The sequence below is a fragment of the Lithobates pipiens genome, unplaced genomic scaffold (genome assembly GCF_037356315.1).
Source record: "Lithobates pipiens isolate NorthernLeopardFrog02 unplaced genomic scaffold, aLitPip1_a1.2 Scaffold_13, whole genome shotgun sequence".
Classification (NCBI taxonomy): domain Eukaryota; kingdom Metazoa; phylum Chordata; class Amphibia; order Anura; family Ranidae; genus Lithobates; species Lithobates pipiens.
This window is the reverse complement of record NW_027507718.1, coordinates 528,397,224-528,418,566: the sequence shown is the minus strand read 5'-3', so window position 1 is coordinate 528,418,566 and position 21,343 is coordinate 528,397,224. Positions and strand designations below refer to the sequence as shown.

General features: G+C 43.3%; 2 protein-coding genes across 2 annotated transcripts; both read right to left on the bottom strand.

Moving 5' to 3' along the window:
* Positions 1 to 3,019: 3,019 nt before the first annotated feature.
* LOC143975666 (gamma-crystallin-3-like) lies at positions 3,020 to 6,181 on the bottom strand. The gene is made up of 3 exons (XM_077478161.1): positions 6,059 to 6,181; positions 4,451 to 4,693; positions 3,020 to 3,348 (listed from the first exon to the last, which is right to left on the bottom strand). Exons 1-3 carry the CDS (start codon positions 6,155 to 6,157, stop codon positions 3,073 to 3,075), a joined length of 618 nt encoding a protein of 205 aa, XP_077334287.1. The 5' UTR covers positions 6,158 to 6,181; the 3' UTR covers positions 3,020 to 3,072.
* Positions 6,182 to 13,776: 7,595 nt separating this feature from the next.
* LOC143975667 (gamma-crystallin-3-like) lies at positions 13,777 to 16,814 on the bottom strand. The gene is made up of 3 exons (XM_077478162.1): positions 16,714 to 16,814; positions 15,109 to 15,351; positions 13,777 to 14,105 (listed from the first exon to the last, which is right to left on the bottom strand). Exons 1-3 carry the CDS (start codon positions 16,810 to 16,812, stop codon positions 13,830 to 13,832), a joined length of 618 nt encoding a protein of 205 aa, XP_077334288.1. The 5' UTR covers positions 16,813 to 16,814; the 3' UTR covers positions 13,777 to 13,829.
* Positions 16,815 to 21,343: the final 4,529 nt, after the last annotated feature.

The window sequence follows — 21,343 nt, the reverse complement described above, 5'->3', positions numbered from 1 at the left end:
GATAAACATCCCCTAATATCCAAGGCAGACAGACACAATAGAACATTGGACTACAAGCACACCCCAAACGATTACAGAAAAGAGTCCACAACAAAATGAGACAATATACAATATATACATATATATAAGATTGAGTCAGATTAGTACAGATCAGACTGTATTACTCATTCATCTCACAAAGAGTATTGTTCCCTTAAAATCCAGGGCCCATAAGAAGAATCAAGAAGCCAGGATTCAGTCCTCTCCCAAAGCCTCTGTCACAGTCGCCATTCCACGAGTGTGCGCAATTTTAAAGTGTGACATGTTTGGTATCTATTTACTCGGCGTAACATCATCTTTCATATTGTACAAAAATTGGGCTAACTTTACTGTTTCATTTTTTTTTTTAATTCATGAAAGTGTCTTTTTCCCCAAAAAGTTGTATTTTATGCACAAATACCGTGTGGCATAAAATATTGCAACAATCGCCATTTTATTCTCTAGATTCTGTGCTAAAAAAAATATACATAATGTTTGGGGGTTGTAAATAATTTTTAACTTGTTAACATCAAATGTCAGAAATTGGCTTACCGTAGTCATGAAAGAGTTATAAATCACAGTCAGATCAATGAAATATGCATTATCCACTTGCCAACCTCACCATAGCAGCTTTACTGCTACAAGGTGGCCACACCATGCAGGATCACGTATATACAGTTGTGCTCATAAGTTTACATACCCTGGCAGAATTTATGATTTCTTGGCCATTTTTCGGAGAATATGAATGATAACACAAAAACATTTCTTTCACTCATGGTTAGTGTTTGACTGAAGCCATTTATTATCAGTCAGCTGTGTTTATCCCTTTTAGATCATAATCACAACAGAAACTACCCAAATGACCCTGATAAAAAGTTTACATACCCTGGTGATTTTGGCCTAATAACATGCAGACAAATTGACACAAAAGGGTTTGAATGGCTATTAAAAAAGCTGCACTGACTTACTGGATTCTGAGTCATGGGGAAAGCAAAAGAATTGTCAAAGGATCTGCGAAAAAAAGGTAGTTGAACTGTATAAAACAGGAAAGGGATATAAAAAGACATCCAAGGAATTGAGAATGCCAATCAGCAGTGTTCAAACTCTTATCAAGAAGTGGAAAATGAGGGGTTCTGTTGAAACCAAACCACGGTCAGGTGGACCAACTGATAGTTCAGCCACAACTGCCAGGAAAATTGTTTGGGATGCAAAGAAAAGCCCACAAATCACTTCAGGTGAAATACAGGACTCTCTGAAAACATGTGGTGTGTCTGTTTCAAGATGCACAATAAGGAGGCGCTTGAAGAAAGATGGGCTGCATGGTCGAGTCGCCAGAAGAAAGCCATTACTACGCAAATGCCACAAAGTATCCCGCTTACAATACGCCAAACTGCACAAGCCTCAAAGCTTCTGGCACAAAGTCACTTGGAGTGATGAGACCAAAATTTAGCTTTTTGGCCACAACCAGAAACACTACATTTGGAGAGGAGTCAACAAGGCCTATGATGAAAGGTCCACCATTCCTACTGTGAAACACGGAGGTGGATCGCTGATGTTTTGGGGATGTGTGAGCTACAAAGGCACAGGAAATGTGGTCAAAATTTATGGCATGATGAATGCAGTATGTTATCAAAAAATACCAGAGGAACATTTGCATTCATCAGCCAGGAAGCTGCGCATGGACGTGGACATTCCAACATGACAGTGACCCAAAACACAAGGCCAAGTTGACCTGTCATTGGCTACAGCAGAATAAAGTGAAGGTTCTGGAGTGGCCATCTCAGTCTCCTGACCTCAATATCATTGAGCCCCTCTGGGGAGATCTCAAACGTGCCGTTCATGGAAGACAGCCCAAGAATTTACAGGAACTGGAGGCTTTGTGCCAAAAGGAATGGGCAGCTTTACCATCTGAGAAGATAAAGAGCCTCATCCACAAATACCACAAAAATACTTCAAGCTGCCATTGATGTTAAACGGGACAATACACGGTATTAAGAACTGTGTAAACTTTTGATCAGGGTCATTTGGGTAGTTTCTGTTGTGATTATGATCTAAAAAGATTAAACACGGCTGATTGATAATAAATGGCTTCAGCCAAACACCAACCACGAGTGAAAGAAACGTTTTTGTGTTATTCATATTCGTGTACAAGGGCTAACCCTCGCCTCCTTAACCGTTCTGCAATAAAACTCTACATAGATAAACATGCACCCAATATCCTTCTCTGCCCCAATTTTAGCCATGGACTAACCCCTGGAGAGAAAACTACCCCAGCCCTGACCTCTGGAGGTGCTATTCTGCCTTTGGGGTGTTAGATAGGGTGTCAGAGGTGTGCTACATATATCTAAGGAAGCACAAACTTGAGCATATGTGAGAAAAACATTCAGTAATTAAAAAGACATGAGGTATTTTCTGCCCAACACAATATATTATTTATTTTTTTCTTTTAATTTTTTATAATAAATTTGTGTACAGATGGTTGTGTGAGTTGTTGTTTTTTGTGTTTTTTTTTAATCAAGTTTATTGTAGAAGAACTATATATTTTGTAATTTTAATGAAAATGATGAAGACATTTAAAGGACCCAATACTGGGGCTTGTGGCTGCCCAGTTGGTATATCTCCTGTACTCTACAGGTCTCGGGTAATACTGGGCTTCTCATAGAACATCCAGTAGCCATCATGGACATGGCAAGTATATAAGTCACGGTAGCAAAATCTCTCATAGACATGAGGACAGTCCTCAGCGAACTCCATCATCTGATTTTAGTAAATCTTCTCCAGTATATATATAAGCAAGCAACTTATTCTGCATGGAATAAATGAATAAGTGATATGATTTGGTTTATGATGGAGTGCGACTTTCATCCAATGTACAATATATTCTCATATAGATGATTTTGTCTCTATCTAAGAGTGTCTTTTGACTGGTTGTATAGGTTGCTGCACTTTACAAATTCTCATTGAAAATTGACATTGCATAAATGAAAGACAAACAGAAAAATTTTATTTATCAAGTTTATTGTGAAGCAGAAAACTTAAAATGTTTTTAAGCATTTAATAGGAATGATGGAGACGTCTGAAGGACCCAATTCTGGGGCTTGTGGCTCCCCAGTCGCTGTATCTCCTGTACTCTCCAGGTCTCAGGTAATACTGACGTCCCTTGTAGTTGGGCTCCTCATAGAACATCCAGTAGCCATCTTGGACATGAACAGAGTGGATGTCATTGTAGCGGAATCTCTCATTGACATGAGGACAATCCTCGGTGAACTCCATCATCTGACCTCTGAAGTCTTCTCTCTCATAAATCCTGATGCTGAAGGAACCTTGGTGCTGTTAAAATACACCACAATAACATATACAGCACTATTAAAAACGCCAACTGGTCACATTACTGCTATCATTTGCAATAAAAATGCACCCAAAGATTTTTTTCAGGTTTGGATAAAGTGTAGAAATATTCAATATTCCCCCACATGTTACAATGAAACATTAATGATTTGGGATCAATAGAACTTTCTTTTAACCCTACACAGTATATTTTTAAACAGTTTATATCCTTTTTTTTTTTTTAAAAGATAAACAATTAGCACATGACAAGGGATCTAAAGAACTATGGGTTAGCTAATGATACAGCACCTGCTTTGAGGCTGCATTTGTCTGATCCCCCCCCCCCCCCATGTTACTGTGTTTAATTGTGTTGGGTCATGGTAGATAGACAAAGGTCTGGAGACAACTCCCAGCAGGGGATGTGTAAGGAGGGGCTGTCTGCTTATCATAACCCCTTTATGTGTTTCAACTGTAGTTCTTTGAATATACGAGTGTTGAGTTTCCATTGGTTCTTCCTTGACCCCTACACCATCTATGACAAGGCTACGTGGAGTGTCCCTAACTGTGTTTAAAAGTGTATGTTTGGTACTTTATGAAGAGTTTTTATGCTCTGCATGTTTAACCCTCAGCACCTTGTTGCATGTCTCGCAATTGAGGGGTTAAGGGCTGGTTATGGAGAATCTGCAGGCTGCAGGTGCGTTTGGAGGACAGGAGACACAGGTCTGGTGGAGGGTCCCATACGGGGTATCCGAGATCCATCACAGAAGGTTACTTGGCCATGCTTAATACAACTGTGCTCCATCTATTTTTGCAAATTTTTAAAATAAAATTAAAATCCTTGGCTGAGTTGAGGATTTTTGTTTAGCCCTACAGAGCAGGGTGAAAGGAGAGAGGAAAAGAACAACCCCATTTGGGGCAGTGTATACTGGCAGGACAAGTAAAGCTTAAAATAGGTTTTCTTATCCGTACAATCAAAGATCACCTGTAATTATAGGAGTGGTGGGCATTTCATCTCATATAAATGACACTGATTACAATAATACATTATCATCTAACAGCTATAGACAGCTTTGGCCCTTAACCAGAGTGTACAATGTATTATTACCTGGGGGCTCAGACGACAAGACTTAATGGAGTCATTGTAGCCCATCCACTGCTGGAAGTCAGGATAGTCTCCTCTATGGAGGAAGTACTGGTGTCCTCTGTAGTTGGGGAGCTCATACAGGATCCAGTTCCCACTTTCCACACGAATGGAGTTGCAGCGTCTAAAGTATGAGGACAGATCGGGGCATTCAGAGCTGCACTCGTAAGCGCGACCCTGGAAGTTCCTGTCCTCGTAGAAAGTGATCTGTTGAATAATAAAACAAGATCAGGTCAATTCAGGACCAATAGAATGGTTGAGCTTTAAAATTACATGAAACAGTGTGTATTTTTAGCCATTCTCAATCAGGGTTTATTGGAATCCTAGGGTTCCTCTAGAGGTTGCTGATGATTCCTTGAACTGTGGCTTATTGACCTCCCACCTGATGGTGGCTTCATAGATCCAGGTCCATCACCACTTGGCAGAGCCGGTAACATTGCACCAATAATTTTTAAAGCTGTAAGCCCTTGTACACGCGGTCGGAGATTCCGACGGAATGTGTCCGATTTGACCGTTTTGTCGGATATTCCGACTGTGTGTGGTCTCCATCGGACTGTTTCCGGCGGAGTATCCGACGGACCAACTTTTCCAAAAATTTTCCGACAAAATGCTCCGATCGGACATACTCCAATCATGTGTAGGGAATTTCAATCGGACAAAGTGCCACGCATGCTCAGATCAAATTCCTACACCAAAGTTATTGGCTACTAGCGTGAACGTAGTCCCATCGTAACGAAATAACGTCATCACGTCGGATTTCCCAACAACTTTGTCCTACCATGTGTATGCAACAGTTTCGGACAAAATCTGTCGGACAAAATCCGATGGATTTGGTTGTCGGAATGTCCGACCGTATGTGCAAGGGCTAAGAGTGGGATTCTAATCACCACTGTAAGAGGAGGGGGGGGGGATTCTTCCCACCGATCAGCAATGTAAAGGGCATTTTTCCATATGACCCCCCATTCAACTAATCCTAGCAGGGTTTTCCCTGAGATGTGAACATTTCTTTTAAGGTTTCCTCTGGGGTAAAAGGTTTGAGAAAGACTGATTTTATGTGAACCACTACGGCCAAATATATCACAGACTTTCGTCATTGACCTCAACCGCATTGAAGATCTTTGGGATGAATTAGAATACCAATCGTAAGCCAAGCATTCTTGACCTGCATCAGTACCGGACCTTATAAATGATCTTTTGGCTAAATGGGCCCGCATTCCTACAAAAATGCTCCAAAGTATCCTAAAAGTCTTCCCAAAAGAGCTGGCAACTGTTTTAGGGTGTGAAGGGGAAGCAATTCCGTATTGATGGCCAAAGTTTTTAAATGGCATTTCCGACAATCTCCCATTGGTGTAAGGGTCCAGTATTCACATATGTTTGGCCATATAATATAAATGACAAGATAATGGACATCTGACAAGCTGTCTCGAAAACAGACCTTAATATTTACAAACCCAAACAATTTTAAGAATAAAACTCAAGCAGGGTGATGGCGCTACTAACAATCAATATCCACAGACTGAACCATTAGCTAAATATTCATTTGATATTTAAATATTTTTAAATCCCTCTTACCTTTCCCATTTTGCTTGTCTTGTCGGTTTGCTCCTGTTGGTCTGCACTGGTAGATAGCTGGTGGGAAATGCCCTTTTTATACCCTGCAGCATTGGTCATATGTTTGGGCTTTGCCCAATCAGAATGAATAGCTATCCCATGCTATTGAGAATTGTTCGGTGTCTCTGTGAGACCATTGTACCTTTCCCCTTGCATCAGCACCCAAATGCTTTACCTAGACTGCCTAACTGAAACAAAACCTTTGCTGCAGCAACAGGTCACTTGAATAGTTTGGACTCTGTGTATATGTGTGTGTTTTATGTAAGATGTTATGTGATATAGAGTTTTGGATTCATTGTACCATTTTTTTTTTTTTTTGCAAATGATGCCAAATTATTTTCCTATAGGATGTTTCTGACTTACAATCCAACCTGGATGCTCTTATTGGGCAACTACAGTGTGTAGAAAATTAAGTTTAATGTTTATAAATGTAAAGTTAAGTATTTGGGGACTAAAACATGCATGCATCATACTCTATATTACCAAAAGTATTGGGACACCTGCTTTTACACGCACATAAACTTTAATGGCATCCCAGTCTTAGTCTGTAGGGTTCAATATTGAGTTGGCCCACCTTTTGCAGCTATAACAGCTTCAACTCTTCTGGGAAGGCCGTCCACAAGGTTTAGGAGTGTGTCTATGGGAATGTTTGACCATTCTTCCAGAAGCACATTTGTGAGGTCAGGCACTGATTTTAGAAGAGGAGGCAGTCTCCGCTGTAATTCATCCCAAAGGTGTTCTAACAGGTTGAGGTCAGGTCAAGTTCCTCCACCCCAAACTCACTCATCCATGTCTTTATGGACCTTGCTTTGTGCACTGGTCTAAATCACTTGGTGGAGGCAGGGGGGGGGGGGGGAATTATGGTGTGGGGTTGTTTTTCAGGGGTTAGACTTGGCCAGTTATGCCCTGTACACACGGTCGGACATTCCGACAACAAAATCCGTTGGATTTTTTCAGATGGATTTTGTCCTAAACTGATGTTGCATACACATGGTTGGACAAAGTTGCCGGAAAATCCGATCATTCAGAACGTGATGACGTTCCATCCTTACAACGGGACTAAGTTGAGGCTACTAGTCAATAGCTTTGGTCTCGGAATTTGATCTGAGCATGCGTGGCACTTTGTCCGTTCGGAATTCTCTACAAACGATCGAAAAAAAATCTGATCAGATTTTTTTGTCTGAAAATTTGAGATCCTGCTCTCAAATTTTTTCCATCTGAACTTCCAACGGAAAAAGTCCGATAGAGCACACACATGATCGGAATTTCCGAAAATATAATCCGATCGGACCCTTTCAGTCAGAATTTCCGACCGTGTGTACAGGGCATTAGTTCCAGTGAAGGGAACTCTTGATGCGTCAGCATACCAAGATATTTTGGACAATTTTATGCTCCCAACTTTGTGGGAACAGTTTGGGGATGGTCCCTTCCTGTACCAACATGACTGCAGTTTGGGGCGGAGGAACTTGACTGGCCTTCACAGAGTCCTGACCTCAACGAACACCTTTGGGATGAATTAGAATGGAGACTACGAGCTAGGACTTCTCTCCCAACATCAGTGTCTGACCTCACAAATGCTCTTCTGGAAGAATGGTCAAACATTCCCATAGACACACTCCTAAACCTTGTGGACGGCCTTCTCAGAAGAGTTGAAGCTGTTATAGCTGCAAAGGGTGGGCTAACTCAATATTGAACCCTACAGACTAAGACTGGGATGCCATTAAAGTTCATGTGCCTGTAAAGGCAGGCGTCCCAATACTTTTGTTAATATAGTGTACAAAATAACAGCATGGAATGCAAAATTGCAGTTTCTAATGCAACCAAGATCCAATGGTTATACTGAAACTAGTGCAAAAGTAGGCATAATGTTTTTATTTATTTATAACAGCACTCAAAATTTTGCATTAAGCGAGTGAAAATAGGCTGAGGCCGAGTGTGTCGCCGCATTGGAGGGGGGGGGGGGCAGGCATCGCCGGTAGGCGTGGTTGAACTGGAGCCGATTCTCCTCCCAGCCACAGCCATTGTCATTTTCTTAGCAGGACCTGGCATACAGCGGGAGGTAGGGATAGGACGGGAAAGGAGTTTTGGGTGGGAGCTGCAAAAAGTTTACCTTTCCTATTAACAAGCTGGTGATTAGTTGTTTAGACCGCCTAGCAACCAATCACCAGCTTGTTAATAGAAAAAGATAAATTTGGCAGCTCCCGCTCCCCTGTCCAGTGCTGTGCTCCACTGTAAGTCTCTCTGCATCCTAAATCAGTGAAAGTTACATAGATAGTAAGGTTGAATAAAGACACCAGTCCATCCAGTTCAACCTGAGTGAGTGCCTACAATTGTCCCTATCCATTGCACACTCACATCAGTCCCTACTCTCAAGGAGCCCACAATCCAAGGTCCCCAATCATATACTAGGGCCAATTTTGGACAGAAGCCAATTAACCTACCTGCATGTCTTTGGAGTGCGGGAGGAAACCGGAGTACCCAGAGGAAACCCACGCAGGCACAGGGAGAACATGCAAACTCCAGGCGGGTAGTGTCGTGGTTGAGATTTGAACCAGTGACCCTTTTTACTGCTAGGTGAGAGTGGTAACCACTACACCACTGTGCCGCCCAAAGTGTTAATCATTGGTTTTAATTTTTGTAATGCTATATTTAATATTACATTAAAATATTTACTTAACAAGGCAGTAATGATGTGTACAGTGCCTATAGTAGCCAATCATATTGTATCCTTATTTTATCCCCTTCCCGCCGAGCGTAAGCAGATATGCGGCCTCGGGTCAAAGGGGGTTATACCAGGATGATGCCCACAGCTGCAGGCATCATCCCGGTACTGTTTTTTAGAGCGGGTGATCGGCTTTCCAGGGATAACAACCAATGCAGCTAAAAGCCACTCGGTTGTTATCCCGGAGGGCACCCCCCCCCCCCCTCCGGCCACCTTCTGCAGCTCTTATCGGGCCTCCCGTCCCACTGGTAGAGTACCTGTCACCACCTTTTTACATCACAAGGGATGTTTACATTCCTTGTGACAGCAATAAAAGTGATCAAAATTTCTTTTTTTAAAACACAATGTAAAAAAAAAATTCAATAAAAAACATAACACCCCGTCCCCGCGAGCTCACGCAGCAAAGAAACCGCATACGGAAGTCGTGTCTGCATTTGTAAACGGTGTTCAAATCACACATGTGAGCTATTGCCGCAGTCGTCAGAGTGAGAGTAATAATTCTAGCACTAGACCTCCTCTCTAACTCTAACCTGGTTACCGTTATTTTTTTTTAAATGTCGCCTATGGAGATTTTTAGGTACCGTGGTTTGTCGATGTAACGACACCCCGAGTAGGAAAGGGGTTAAAGTTGTTTAGGACATTCCAGACCCGAACACAAAGGCAGCTACCGAACACTCCAATCAGCCAAACAAGAAACCCATACGAATAATTCTCCCCCAAGTACGAGACAAGGCTCTGTGTTGAGGGCCAAGCAGGAAATCAGACAACACCAGTGTAGAATGGCAAAACTAATTTATTATCACACATTGACACAACAGATAAAATAACTCAGAGACTCTTTCCCTCACCCTTGGAAAACAGGGCGGGGTAAACTGTCCAATGACAATAGACACACAGGTCAGGTGTGTTCAACTTCTCATCAGTAAACAGTCTTATCAGCAGGGGGGCCATTGGAGGAATCCCCCTTCCCTCCATAGAGATAAACATCCCATAATATCCAAGGCAGACAGACACAATAGAACATTGGAATACAGCCACACCCCAAACGATTACAGAAAAGAGTCTACAACAAAATGAGACAATATACAATATATACATATATATAAGATTGAGTCAGATTAGTACAGATCCGACTGTATTACTCATTCATCTCACAAAGAGTATTGTTCCCTTAAAATCCAGGGCCCATAAGAAGAATCAAGAGGCCAGGATTCAGTCCTCTCCAAAAGCCTCTGTCACAGTCGCCATTCCACGAGTGTGCGCAATTTTAAAGTGTGACATGTTTGGTATCTATTTACTCGGCGTAACATCATCTTTCATATTGTACAAAAATTGGGCTAACTTTACTGTTTCATTTTCTTTTTTTAATTCATGAAAGTGTCTTTTTCCCCAAAAAGTTGCATTTAATGCACAGATACCGTGTGGCATAAAATATTGCAACAATCGCCATTTTATTCTCTAGAGTCTGTGCTAAAAAAAATATACATAATGTTTGGAGGTTGTAAATAATTTTTAACTTGTTAACATCAAATGTCAGAAATTGGCTTACCGTAGTCATGAAAGAGTTATAAATCACAGTCAGATCAATGAAATATGCATTATCCACTTGCCAACCTCACCATAGCAGCTTTACTGCTACAAGGCGGCCACAACCATGCAGGATCACGTATATACAGTTGTGCTCATAAGTTTACACATCCTGGCAGAATTTATGATTTCTTGGCCATTTTTCGGAGAATATGAATGATAACTCAAAAACATTTCTTTCACTCATGGTTAGTGTTTGGCTGAAGCCATTTATTATCAATCAGCTGTGTTTATCCTTTTTAGATCATAATCACAACAGAAACTACCCAAATGACCCTAATAAAAAGTTTACATACCCTGGTGATTTTGGCCTAATAACATGCAGACAAATTGACACAAAAGGGTTTGAATGGCTATTAAAGATAACCATCCTCATCTGTGATCTGTTTGCTTGTAATTAGTGTGTGGATAGAAGGTCAATGAGTTTCAGGACTCCTGACAGACCCTTGCATCTTTCATCCAGTGCTGCACTGACTTTCTGGATTCTGAGTCACGGGGAAAGCAAAAGAATTGTCAAAGGATCTGCGAAAAAAAGGTAGGTGAACTGTATAAAACAGGAAAGGGATATAAAAAGACATCCAAGGAATTGAGCATGCCAATCAGCAGTGTTCAAACTCTTATCAAGAAGTGGAAAATGAGGGGTTCTGTTGAAACCAAACCACGGTGTCACGTACCTGGTGGAAGGAGCCCGGAGTGCAGGGAGCGGCCTCTCGTAAGCCTCTGGCTCGAGATCCCCTGAGAGTGGGAACAGGGACTCTAGAGGTCAGAGGGCACAAGTGCCAAGCAGATGATGGTAGGTTTGGCCCTGGAGCTGGCGTCAGCCAGAGGAGGATGCAGGCTGGTGGTTCTGGAACAGCTGGTGAGCAGTCAGCGGCTGGCAGCGGGTACAGGTGATAGTACTGGAGCGGCTGGCAGGCAGGCAGCAAGCAGCAGTGGACACAGATGGCTGACTGGAGCGGCTGGCAGGCAGGCAACAGGCAGCAGCGGTCACAGATGGCAGACTGGATCAACTGGCAACAGCAGGGTCAAACACAGGCCAGGTCGTCAACGGGCAGGCAGCAGAGGTACAAAGGAGAAGGCAGAAGCGTGGTCAGACAGTCCGAGGGTCAAGGCTGGAAGCAAGCAGGAGTAGTCAGGAACAGGCCGGGTAGATCAGAGCAGGAACAATCAGGTTAGCAGAGGTAAATCACAGGAACGCTGTAGACTGGACAGCACTGGGAGACTGTAACAGGTTCCTTAAATAGCCCTTTGGGCGCCAAGAACGGTCGCACGGCGTGTTTGTGCGTGCCCGTGCAAAACCGTGCAGCCGTTCGTGACCCCGCGCACCCGCGTGCGCCCGTTCGTGCCCTCGCGCACCCGCGTGCACTCGTTCGCCACATCGCGCACCCGCGTGCGCCCGCTCGTACCTATACGCACCCGTGTGTGTTTGTTCGCGCCAATGCGCGCCCATGGGTACCTATTGGCTCTGAACGAAGAGATAACGTGGGCAGGCCTTCCACGAGTCACTGGATTCCGGGAACGACCATGACACACGGTCAGGTGGACCAACTGATAGTTCAGCCACAACTGCCTGGAAAATTGTTTAGGATGCAAAGAAAAGCCCACAAATCACTTCAGGTGAAATACAGGACTCTCTGAAAACAAGTGGTGTGTCTGTTTTAAGATGCACAATAAGGAGGCGCTTGAAGAAATATGGGCTGCATGGTCGAGTCACCAGAAGAAAGAAATTACTACGCAAATGCCACAAAGTATCCCGCTTACAATACGCCAAACTGCACAAGCCTCAAACCTTCTGGCACAAAATCACTTGGAGTGATGAGACCAAAATTTAGCTTTTTGGCCACAACCAGAAACTCTAAATTTGGAGAGGAGTCAACAAGGCCTATGATGAAAGGTCCACCATTCCTACTGTGAAACACGGAGGTGGATCGCTGATGTTTTGGGGATATGTAAGCTACAAAGGCACAGGAAATGTTGTCAAAATTTATGGCATGATATCAAAAAATACCGGAGGAACATTTGCATTCATCAGCCAGGAAGCTGCGCATGGATGTGGACATTCCAACATGACAATGACCCAAAACACAAGGCCAAGTTGACCTGTCATTGGCTACAGCAGAATAAAGTGAAGGTTCTGGAGTGGCCATCTCAGTCTCCTGACCTCAATATCATTGAGCCCCTCTGGGGAGATCTCAAACGTTCATGGAAGACAGCCCAAGAATTTACAGGAACTGGAGGCTTTGTGCCAAAAGGAATGGGCAGCTTTACCATCTGAGAAGATAAAGAGCCTCATCCACAAATACCACAAAAATACTTCAAGCTGCCATTGATGTTAAAGGGGACAATACACGGTATTAAGAACTGGGGTATGTAAACTTTTGATCAGGGTCATTTGGGTAGTTTCTGTTGCCATTATGATCTAAAAAGATTAAACACGGCTGATTGATAATAAATGGCTTCAGCCAAACACCAACCACGAGTGAAAGAAACGTTTTTGTGTTATTCATATTCGTGTAAAAGGGCTAACCCTCGCCTCCTTAACCGTTCTGCAATAAAACTCTACATAGATAAACATGCACCCAATATCCTTCTCTGCCCCAATTTTAGCCATGGACTAACCCCTGGAGAGAATGATACCCCAGCCCCGACCTCTGGAGGTGCTATTCTGCCTTTGGGGTGTTAGATAGGGTGTCAGAGGTGTGCTACATATATCTAAGGAAGCACAAACTTGAGCATATGTGAGAAAAACATTCAGTAATTAAAAAGACATGAGGTATTTTCTGCCCAACACAATATATTATTTATTTTTTTCTTTTCATTTATTATAATAAATGTGTGTACAGATGGTTGTGTGAGTTGTTTTTTTTTTTTGTTTTTTTTTAATCAAGTTTATTGTAGAAGAACTATATATTTTGTAATTTTAATGAAAATGATGAAGACATTTGAAGGACCCAATACTGAGGCTTGTGGCTCCCCAGTTGGTATATCTCCTGTACTCTACAGGTCTCAGGTAATACTGGGCTCCTCATAGAACATCCAGTAGCCATCATGGACATGGCAAGTATATAAGTCACGGTAGCAAAATCTCTCATAGACATGAGGACAGTCCTCAGTGAACTCCATCATCTGATTTTAGTAAATCTTCTCCAGTATATATATAAGCAAGCAACTTATTCTGCATGGAATAAATGAATAAGTGATATGATTTGGTTTATGATGGAGTGCGACTTTCATCCAATGTACAATATATTCTCATATAGATGATTTTGTCTCTATCTAAGAGTGTCTTTTGACTGGTTGTATAGGTTGCTGCACTTTACAAATTCTCATTGAAAATTGACATTGCATAAATGAAAGACAAACAGAAAAATTTTATTTATCAAGTTTATTGTGAAGCAGAAAACGTAAAATGTTTTTAAGCATTTAATAGGAATGATGGAGACGTCTGAAGGACCCAATTCTGGGGCTTGTGGCTCCCCAGTCGCTGTATCTCCTGTACTCTCCAGGTCTCAGGTAATACTGACGTCCCTTGTAGTTGGGCTCCTCGTAGAACATCCAGTAGCCGTCTTGGACATGAACAGAGTGGATGTCATTGTAGCGGAATCTCTCATTGACATGAGGACAATCCTCGGTGAACTCCATCATCTGACCTCTGAAGTCTTCTCTCTCATAAATCCTGATGCTGAAGGAACCTTCGTGCTGTTAAAATACACCACAATAACATATACAGCACTATTAAAAACGCCAACTGGTCACATTACTGCTATCATTTGCAATAAAAATGCACCCAAAGATTTTTTTCAGGTTTGGATAAAGTGTAGAAATATTCAATATTCCCCCACATGTTACAATGAAACATTAATGATTTGGGATCAATAGAACTTTCTTTTAATCCTACACAGTATATATATAACAGTTTATATCCTTTTTTTTTTTTTTAAAGATAAACAATTAGCACATGACAAGGGATCTAAAGAACTATGGGTTAGCTAATGATACAGCACCTGCTTTGAGGCTGCATTTGTCTGATCCCCCCCCATGTTACTGTGTTTAATTGTGTTGGGTCATGGTAGATAGACAATGGTCTGGAGACCAGATCTGCTTATCATAACCCCTTTCTGTGTTTCAACTGTAGTTGTTTGAATATACAAGTGTTGATTTTCCATTGGTTCTTCCTTGACCCCTACCCCCTCTATGACAAGGCTAAGTGGAGTGTCCCTAACTGTGTTTAAAAGTGTATGTTTGGTACTCAATAAAGTGTTTTTATGCTCTGCATGTTTAACCCTCAACACCTGTGTGGCTTGTCTCGCGATTGAGGGGTTAAGGGCTGGTCCCATACGGGGTATCCGAGATCCATCACAGAAGGTTACTTGGCCATGCTTAATACAACTGTGCTCTATCAATTTTTGCAAATTTTTAAAATAAAATTAAAATCCTTAGCTGAGTTGAGGATCTTTGTTTAGCCCTACAGAGCAGGGTGATAGGAGAGAGGAGAAGAACAACCCCATTGGGGCACTGTATACTGGCAGGACAAGTAAAGCTTAAAATAGGTTTTCTTATCTGTACAATCAAAGATCACCTGTATTTATTGGAGTGGTGGGCATTTAATCTCATAAAAATGACACTGATTACAATAGGACATAATCATCTAACAGCTATAGACAGCTTTGGCCCTTAACAAGAGTGCACAATGTATTATTACCTGGGGGCTCAGACGACAAGACTTAATGGAGTCATTGTAGCCCATCCACTGCTGGAAGTCAGGATAGTCTCCTCTATGGAGGAAGTACTGGTGTCCTCTGTAGTTGGGGAGCTCATACAGGATCCAGTTCCCACTTTCCACACGGATGGAGTTGCAGCGCCTGAAGTATGAGGACAGGTCGGGACATTCAGAGCTACACTCGTAAGAGCGACCCTGGAAGTTCTTGTCCTCGTAGAAAGTGATCTGTTGAATAATAAAACAAGATCAGGTCAATTCAGGACCAATAGAATGGTTGAGCTTTAGAATTACATGAAACAGTGTGGACAATATTTTTAGCCATTCTCAACCAGGGTTTATTGGAATCCTAGGGTTCCTCTAGAGGTTGCTGACGATTCCTTGAACTGTGGCTTATTGACCTCCCACCTGATGGTGGCTTCATAGATCCAGGTCCATCACCACTTGGCAGAGCCGGTAGCATTGCACCAATGATTTTTAAGCTGTAAGCCCTTGTACACGCGGTTGGAGATTCCGACGGAATGTGTCCGATCGGACCGTTTTGCCGGATATTCCGACTGTGTGTGGTCTGCATCAGACTTTTCCAACTTGCCGGTAAAATTTTCCAACAAAATGCTCCAATCGAACATACTCCGATCATGTGTAGAGAATTCCGATCGGACAAAGTGCCACGCATGCTCAGATCAAATTCCTACACCAAAGCTATTGGCTACTAGTGTGAACTTAGTCCCATCGTAACAAAATAACGTCATCATGTCGGATTTTCCTGACAACTTTGTCCTACCGTGTGTATGCAACATTTTCGGACAAAATCTGTCGGACAAAATCCGATGGATTTGGTTGTCGGAATCTCCTACCATGTGTACAAGGGCTAAGAGTGGGATTTTAATCACCACTGTAAGGGGGGGGAATTCTTCCCACCGACCAGCAATGTAAAGGGCATTTTTCCATATGACCCCCCATTGAACTAATCCTAGCAGGGTTTTCCCTGAGATGTGGACATTTATTTTAAGGTTTCCTCTGGGGTAAAAGGTTTGAGAAAGACTGATTTTATGTGAACCACTACAGCCAAATATATCACAGACTTTCGTCATTGACCTCAACCGCATTGAAGATCTTTGGGATGAATTAGAATACCAATCGTAAGCCAAGCATTCTTGACCTGCATCAGTACTGGACCTTATAAATAATCTTTTAGCTAAATGGGCCCGCATTCCTACAAAAATGTTCCAAAGTATCCTAAAAGCCTTCCCAAAAGAGCTGGCAACTGTTTTAGGGCGTGAAGGGGAAGCAATTCCATATTGATGGCCAAGGTTTTTAAATGGCATTTCCAACAATCTCCCATTGGTGTAAGGGTCCAGTATTCACAAATGTTTGGCCATATAATATAAATGACGACCTCAGCTGTGCCAGATAATGGACATCTGACAAGCTGCCTAGAAAACAGACCTTAATATTTACAAACCCAAACAATTTTAAGAATAAAAAGAATAAAAGCAGGGTGATGGCACTACTAACAATCAATATCCACAGACTGAACCATTAGCTAAATATTCATTTGATATTTAAATATTTTTAAATCCCTCTTACCTTTCCCATTTTGCTTGTCTTGTCGGTTTGCTCCTGTTGGTCTGCACTGGTAGATAGCTGGTGGGAAATGCCCTTTATATACCCTGCAGCATTGGTCATATGTTCGGGCTTTGCTAAAATCAGAATGAATAGCTATCCCATGCTATTGAGAATTGTTCGGTGTCTCTGTGAGACCATTGTTTGTACCTTTCCCCTTACATCAGCACCCAAATGCTTTACCTAGCCTGCCTAACTGAAACAAAACCTTTGCTGCAGCAACAGGTCACTTGAATAGTTTGGACTCTGTGTATATGTGTGTGTTTTGTGTAAGATGTTATGTGATATAGAGTTTTGGATTCATTGTACCATTTTTTTTTTTGCAAATGATGCCAAATTATTTTCCTATAGGGTGTTTCTGACTTACAATCCAACCTGGATGCTCTTATTGGGCAACTACAGTGTGTAGCAAATTAAGTTTAATGTTTATAAATGTAAAGTTAAGTATTTGGGGACTAAAACCTGCACGCATCATACTCTATATTACCAAAAGTATTGGGACACCTGCTTTTACACGCACATGAACTTTAATGGCATCCCTGTCTTAGTCCGTAGGGTTCAACATTGAGTTGGCCCACCCTTTGCAGCTATAACAGCTTCAACTCTTCTGGGAAGGCCGTCCACAAGGTTTAGGAGTGTGTCTATGGGAATGTTTGACCATAATTCCAGAAGCGCATGTGTGAGGTCAGGCACTGATTTTGGAAGAGGAGGCAGTCTCCACTCTTTAATTCATCCCAAAGGTGTTGTAACGGGTTGAGGTCAGGACCAGTCAAGTTCCTCCACCCCAAACTCACTCACCCATGTCTTTATGGACCTTGCTTTGTGCACTGGTCCAAATCATTTGGTGGAGGGGGGGGGGGGGTTATGGTGTGGGGTTGTTTTTCAGGGGTTTGACTTGGCCAATGATGCCCTGTACACACGGTCAGACATTCCGACAACAAAATCTGTTGGACGAATTTTGTCCTAAACTGATGTTGCATACACACGGTCGGACAAAGTTGTCGGAAAATCTGATCATTCGGAATGTGATGACGTTCCTTTCTTTATGAAAGGACTAAGTTGAGGCTACTAGTTAATAGCTTTGGTCTTGTAATTTGATCTGAGCATGCCTGGCACTTTGTCTGTTCGGAATGCTCTACAAACGATCGAAAAAAAGTCTGATCGGATTTTTTTGTCTGAAAATTTTAGATCCTGCTCATAAATCTTTTCCGTCTGAACTTCCGACGGAAAAAGTCCGATAGAGCCCACACATGATCGAATTTTCCGACAATATAATCCAATCTGACCTTTTCCAATCAGAATTTCCAACTGTGTGTACAGGGCATTAGTTCCAGTGAAGGGAACTCTTAATGCATCAGCATACCAAGATATTTTGGACGATTTCATGCTCCCAACTTTGTGGGAACAGTTTGGGGATGGTCCCTTCCTGTTCCAACATGACTGCAGTTTGGGGTGGAGGAACTTGTCTGGCCTTCACAGAGTCCTGACCTCAACAAACACCTTTGGGATGAATCAGAGCAGAGACTACGAGCTAGGACTTCTCTCCCAACATCAGTGCCTGACCTCACAAATACACTTCTGGAAGAATGGTCAAACATTCCCATAGACACACTCCTAAACCTTGTGGACGGCCTTCTCAGAAGAGTTGAAGCTGTTATAGCTGCAAAGGGTGGGCCAACTCAATATTGAACCCTACGGACTAAGACTGGAATGCCATTAAAGTTCATGTGCGTGTAAAGGCAGGCGTCCCAATACTTTTGTTAATATAGTGTACAAAATAACAGCATGGAATGCAAAATTGCAGTTTCTTGATCATACATCACGGGACACAGGAGCTTCATTACATAGTGGGTTATATAGGCACCTCTGGTGATTGGACACTGGTTGACCCTAATTAAGGAGAATTCCTCCCCTATATAACCCCTCCCATCCGGGAGGCACCTCAGTTTTTTCGCCAGTGTCTGGTCGATGGTCACGTAAAACTTAGCTCTATGCGGGTCCCGGCGAGGGCCGAAGGGCTACAACAAACCGGATCCATACCTCGGGCCGATATTTGACTCCCAAGATGGTATGGTACCCGGGCCTCGTCTGCCGAAGACACGAGGTTTTGCCTGTAAGTCCTCTCCATTGGAAGACTGGACTCTGGGACAACCAGACTTGGGGTACTGTTGACTCAGGGCGCCCGTAAGTTTCTGGCAGAGTTTTTTACAAGGCCCAGGTAGGAGGATCTTTTCGTAAGAACCCCAGATACGCCTGAAGGTTGGCTAACAATACCCGCCGTGATGGGTGAAGGCTGGAATTGGTCTGAACACAGCAATTCCTGCGGCGGGGAACAGGTATGGGAAGTCATCCTATATATTTAATATATGAATGGATTTCTTCATTGTGAGTAGTTGTATGTCTTACCTGGTTTCCACCACTTGAGGGAGTAAGAGCAGCCTGATGCATACTTACATGCCTTTCAATACAAACACGCTCAGTGAAATGCCTGGTTCTCCCAGCTACTCACGTCTCCTTGCAGTCCCTGCCACAATAAAGGTAAAAAAAGGGGTCCCACGCAGATCAGGGGGTCCCATGTCACTCCTTTTTGGTTCTCCTCCCCCCCCCGGATCCCGCGGTCCTCGTGCACGCGCGCGGGCGCGTTCACGCGCGCCGGGCACGCTCCCGGCCTAATGGGGAAGGGGGGGGGTGTGGTTGCCAGCTGTGCACAATCAGGTACTCTATGCTGCAATGCAGGCGCCAAAACGGCCGATTTAAAAGCCCAGAGCGTCAGGGGACTGTAAGGTGAGACACAGGAGCTGTGGGCTGTAAGCATCCGTGGGATTGGATCCAGGCGAACCTTAAGACACCTACTCAGCATCATATTGTGCAGTTAAGCTAATATTGATTTATTGTGAGACTTTAAGCACAAATTTTACATTAGTAACTCTGCTTTGTAGCTCAGTACTATGTCTCCTCGTAAGAGGGTTTCAGGGGCAGGTAACAAAAGCACTGGCAAATCACCGCCTAGGTCCAGGGGTTCCAAGAGTGCATGCAGATTACCATCCCCCTCTGCAAGAGTGGAGCCTGCATCTCAAGACGAGTCCGTGCCCTTTTCAGGCTTTGCAGCCTCTCCTAATGTCGCAGCCCCGGTATATGTCACTGAGGACTCCCTTAGGGCTTCATTGGAGAGTTTTGAAGGGAGGATAATGAATTTTATTTCTGCTTCCCTAAAAGATAGCAGAAAAAGGGGTAGATCCCCTCCCTCTGCTGAAATCCCTCTCTCAGACAGTTGTTCTGAAAATGAGGAGAGATCCCTATCTTTGGATAGGGATCATGAGCAGTCGGATCAGTCAGAGGATGAGGAGTTAGTCCCCTCCTCCCAGGCACTCAGAAAGCAGGTGCAGTATTAAACTGAATTGGTGCGTACCACATTCAGAATGCCGGCTACTGAAATCGCTACATCCTCTGTCTCTTCCCTGGGAGTCAGGAAAGCCCCACAGACTGCCTGTTCCTTTCCAATTCATCCTTTAATGGCTGACTTGATGTATAAGGACTGGGGACATCCCGATAAACTGTTTTCTCCTCCCAAGAGGTTTTCTATGTATTATCCCGTGGAGGAAAGTTTCACCAAGAAATGGGGGGCCCCATCTGTCGATGCGGCTATCTCTTGTGTGAATAAAAACCTAACTTGTCCTTTGGATAATGCGCAGGTATTTAAGGATCCAGCTGACAAAAGGCTGGAAACCTTGTTAAAAGCCTCCTTTTCCATGGCCGGCGCTGTGGTGCAACCTACAGTCGCAGCCGTGGGGTTGTGTCAGTTCCTTAAGGAACAGGTTAAACAGATGTTTGAACTCCTTCCCAATGAGGAAGTAGAGAAATATGCAGAAATGCCTCACATCTTATGTTTCATAATTGATGCAATTTTGGATTCTGTCCAACAAGCATCACGTTTGTCCCTCATGTTGGTACACATGCGTAGGGCTCTATGGCTAAAAAATTGGGCTGCTGAGATGTCATGCAAAAAGCATTTGGCTGGGTTCCCGTTTAAAGGGGAACGGTTGTTTGGAGAGGAATTAGATAAATTCGTCCAAAATATTTCGGGAGGTAAATCTACACTCCTTCCAGTCAAGAAGAGTAAACGTCCTTCATTCAGGCGTACTCTTTCTCCCGAAGCATCAAGCTCTAAACAGTGGCGATGGCCTTCCCAGCCCTCCTCGGCTGGAAAGCCTCAGGGCCGAGCCCAGGGACAGAAAAAGACTTGGGGGCGGAAGCCTGCCAAGCAGACCTCCAAGACCTCCTTGTGAAGGGGCGCCCCCGCTCGGCCGAGTGGGGGGAAGGCTCCTGCAGTTTGCAGGCGCCTGGCGGGAGGAGATTCAGGACAGATGGGTGATCTCTTCAGTGTCTCTGGGCTACAGGCTAGAGTTTCAGGAGATTCCACCTTCTCGTTTTCTAAGGTCAAGGATCCCCAGGGATCCGATAAAGCAGAAACCGCTATTTCTGGCCTTAGATCAATTACTATCCCAGGGTGTGATAGTAGAAGTGAGCCCGAAAGATCAGGGTTCAGGTTTTTATTCGAATCTCTTCACCGTTCCAAAACCAAACGGAAGTGTCA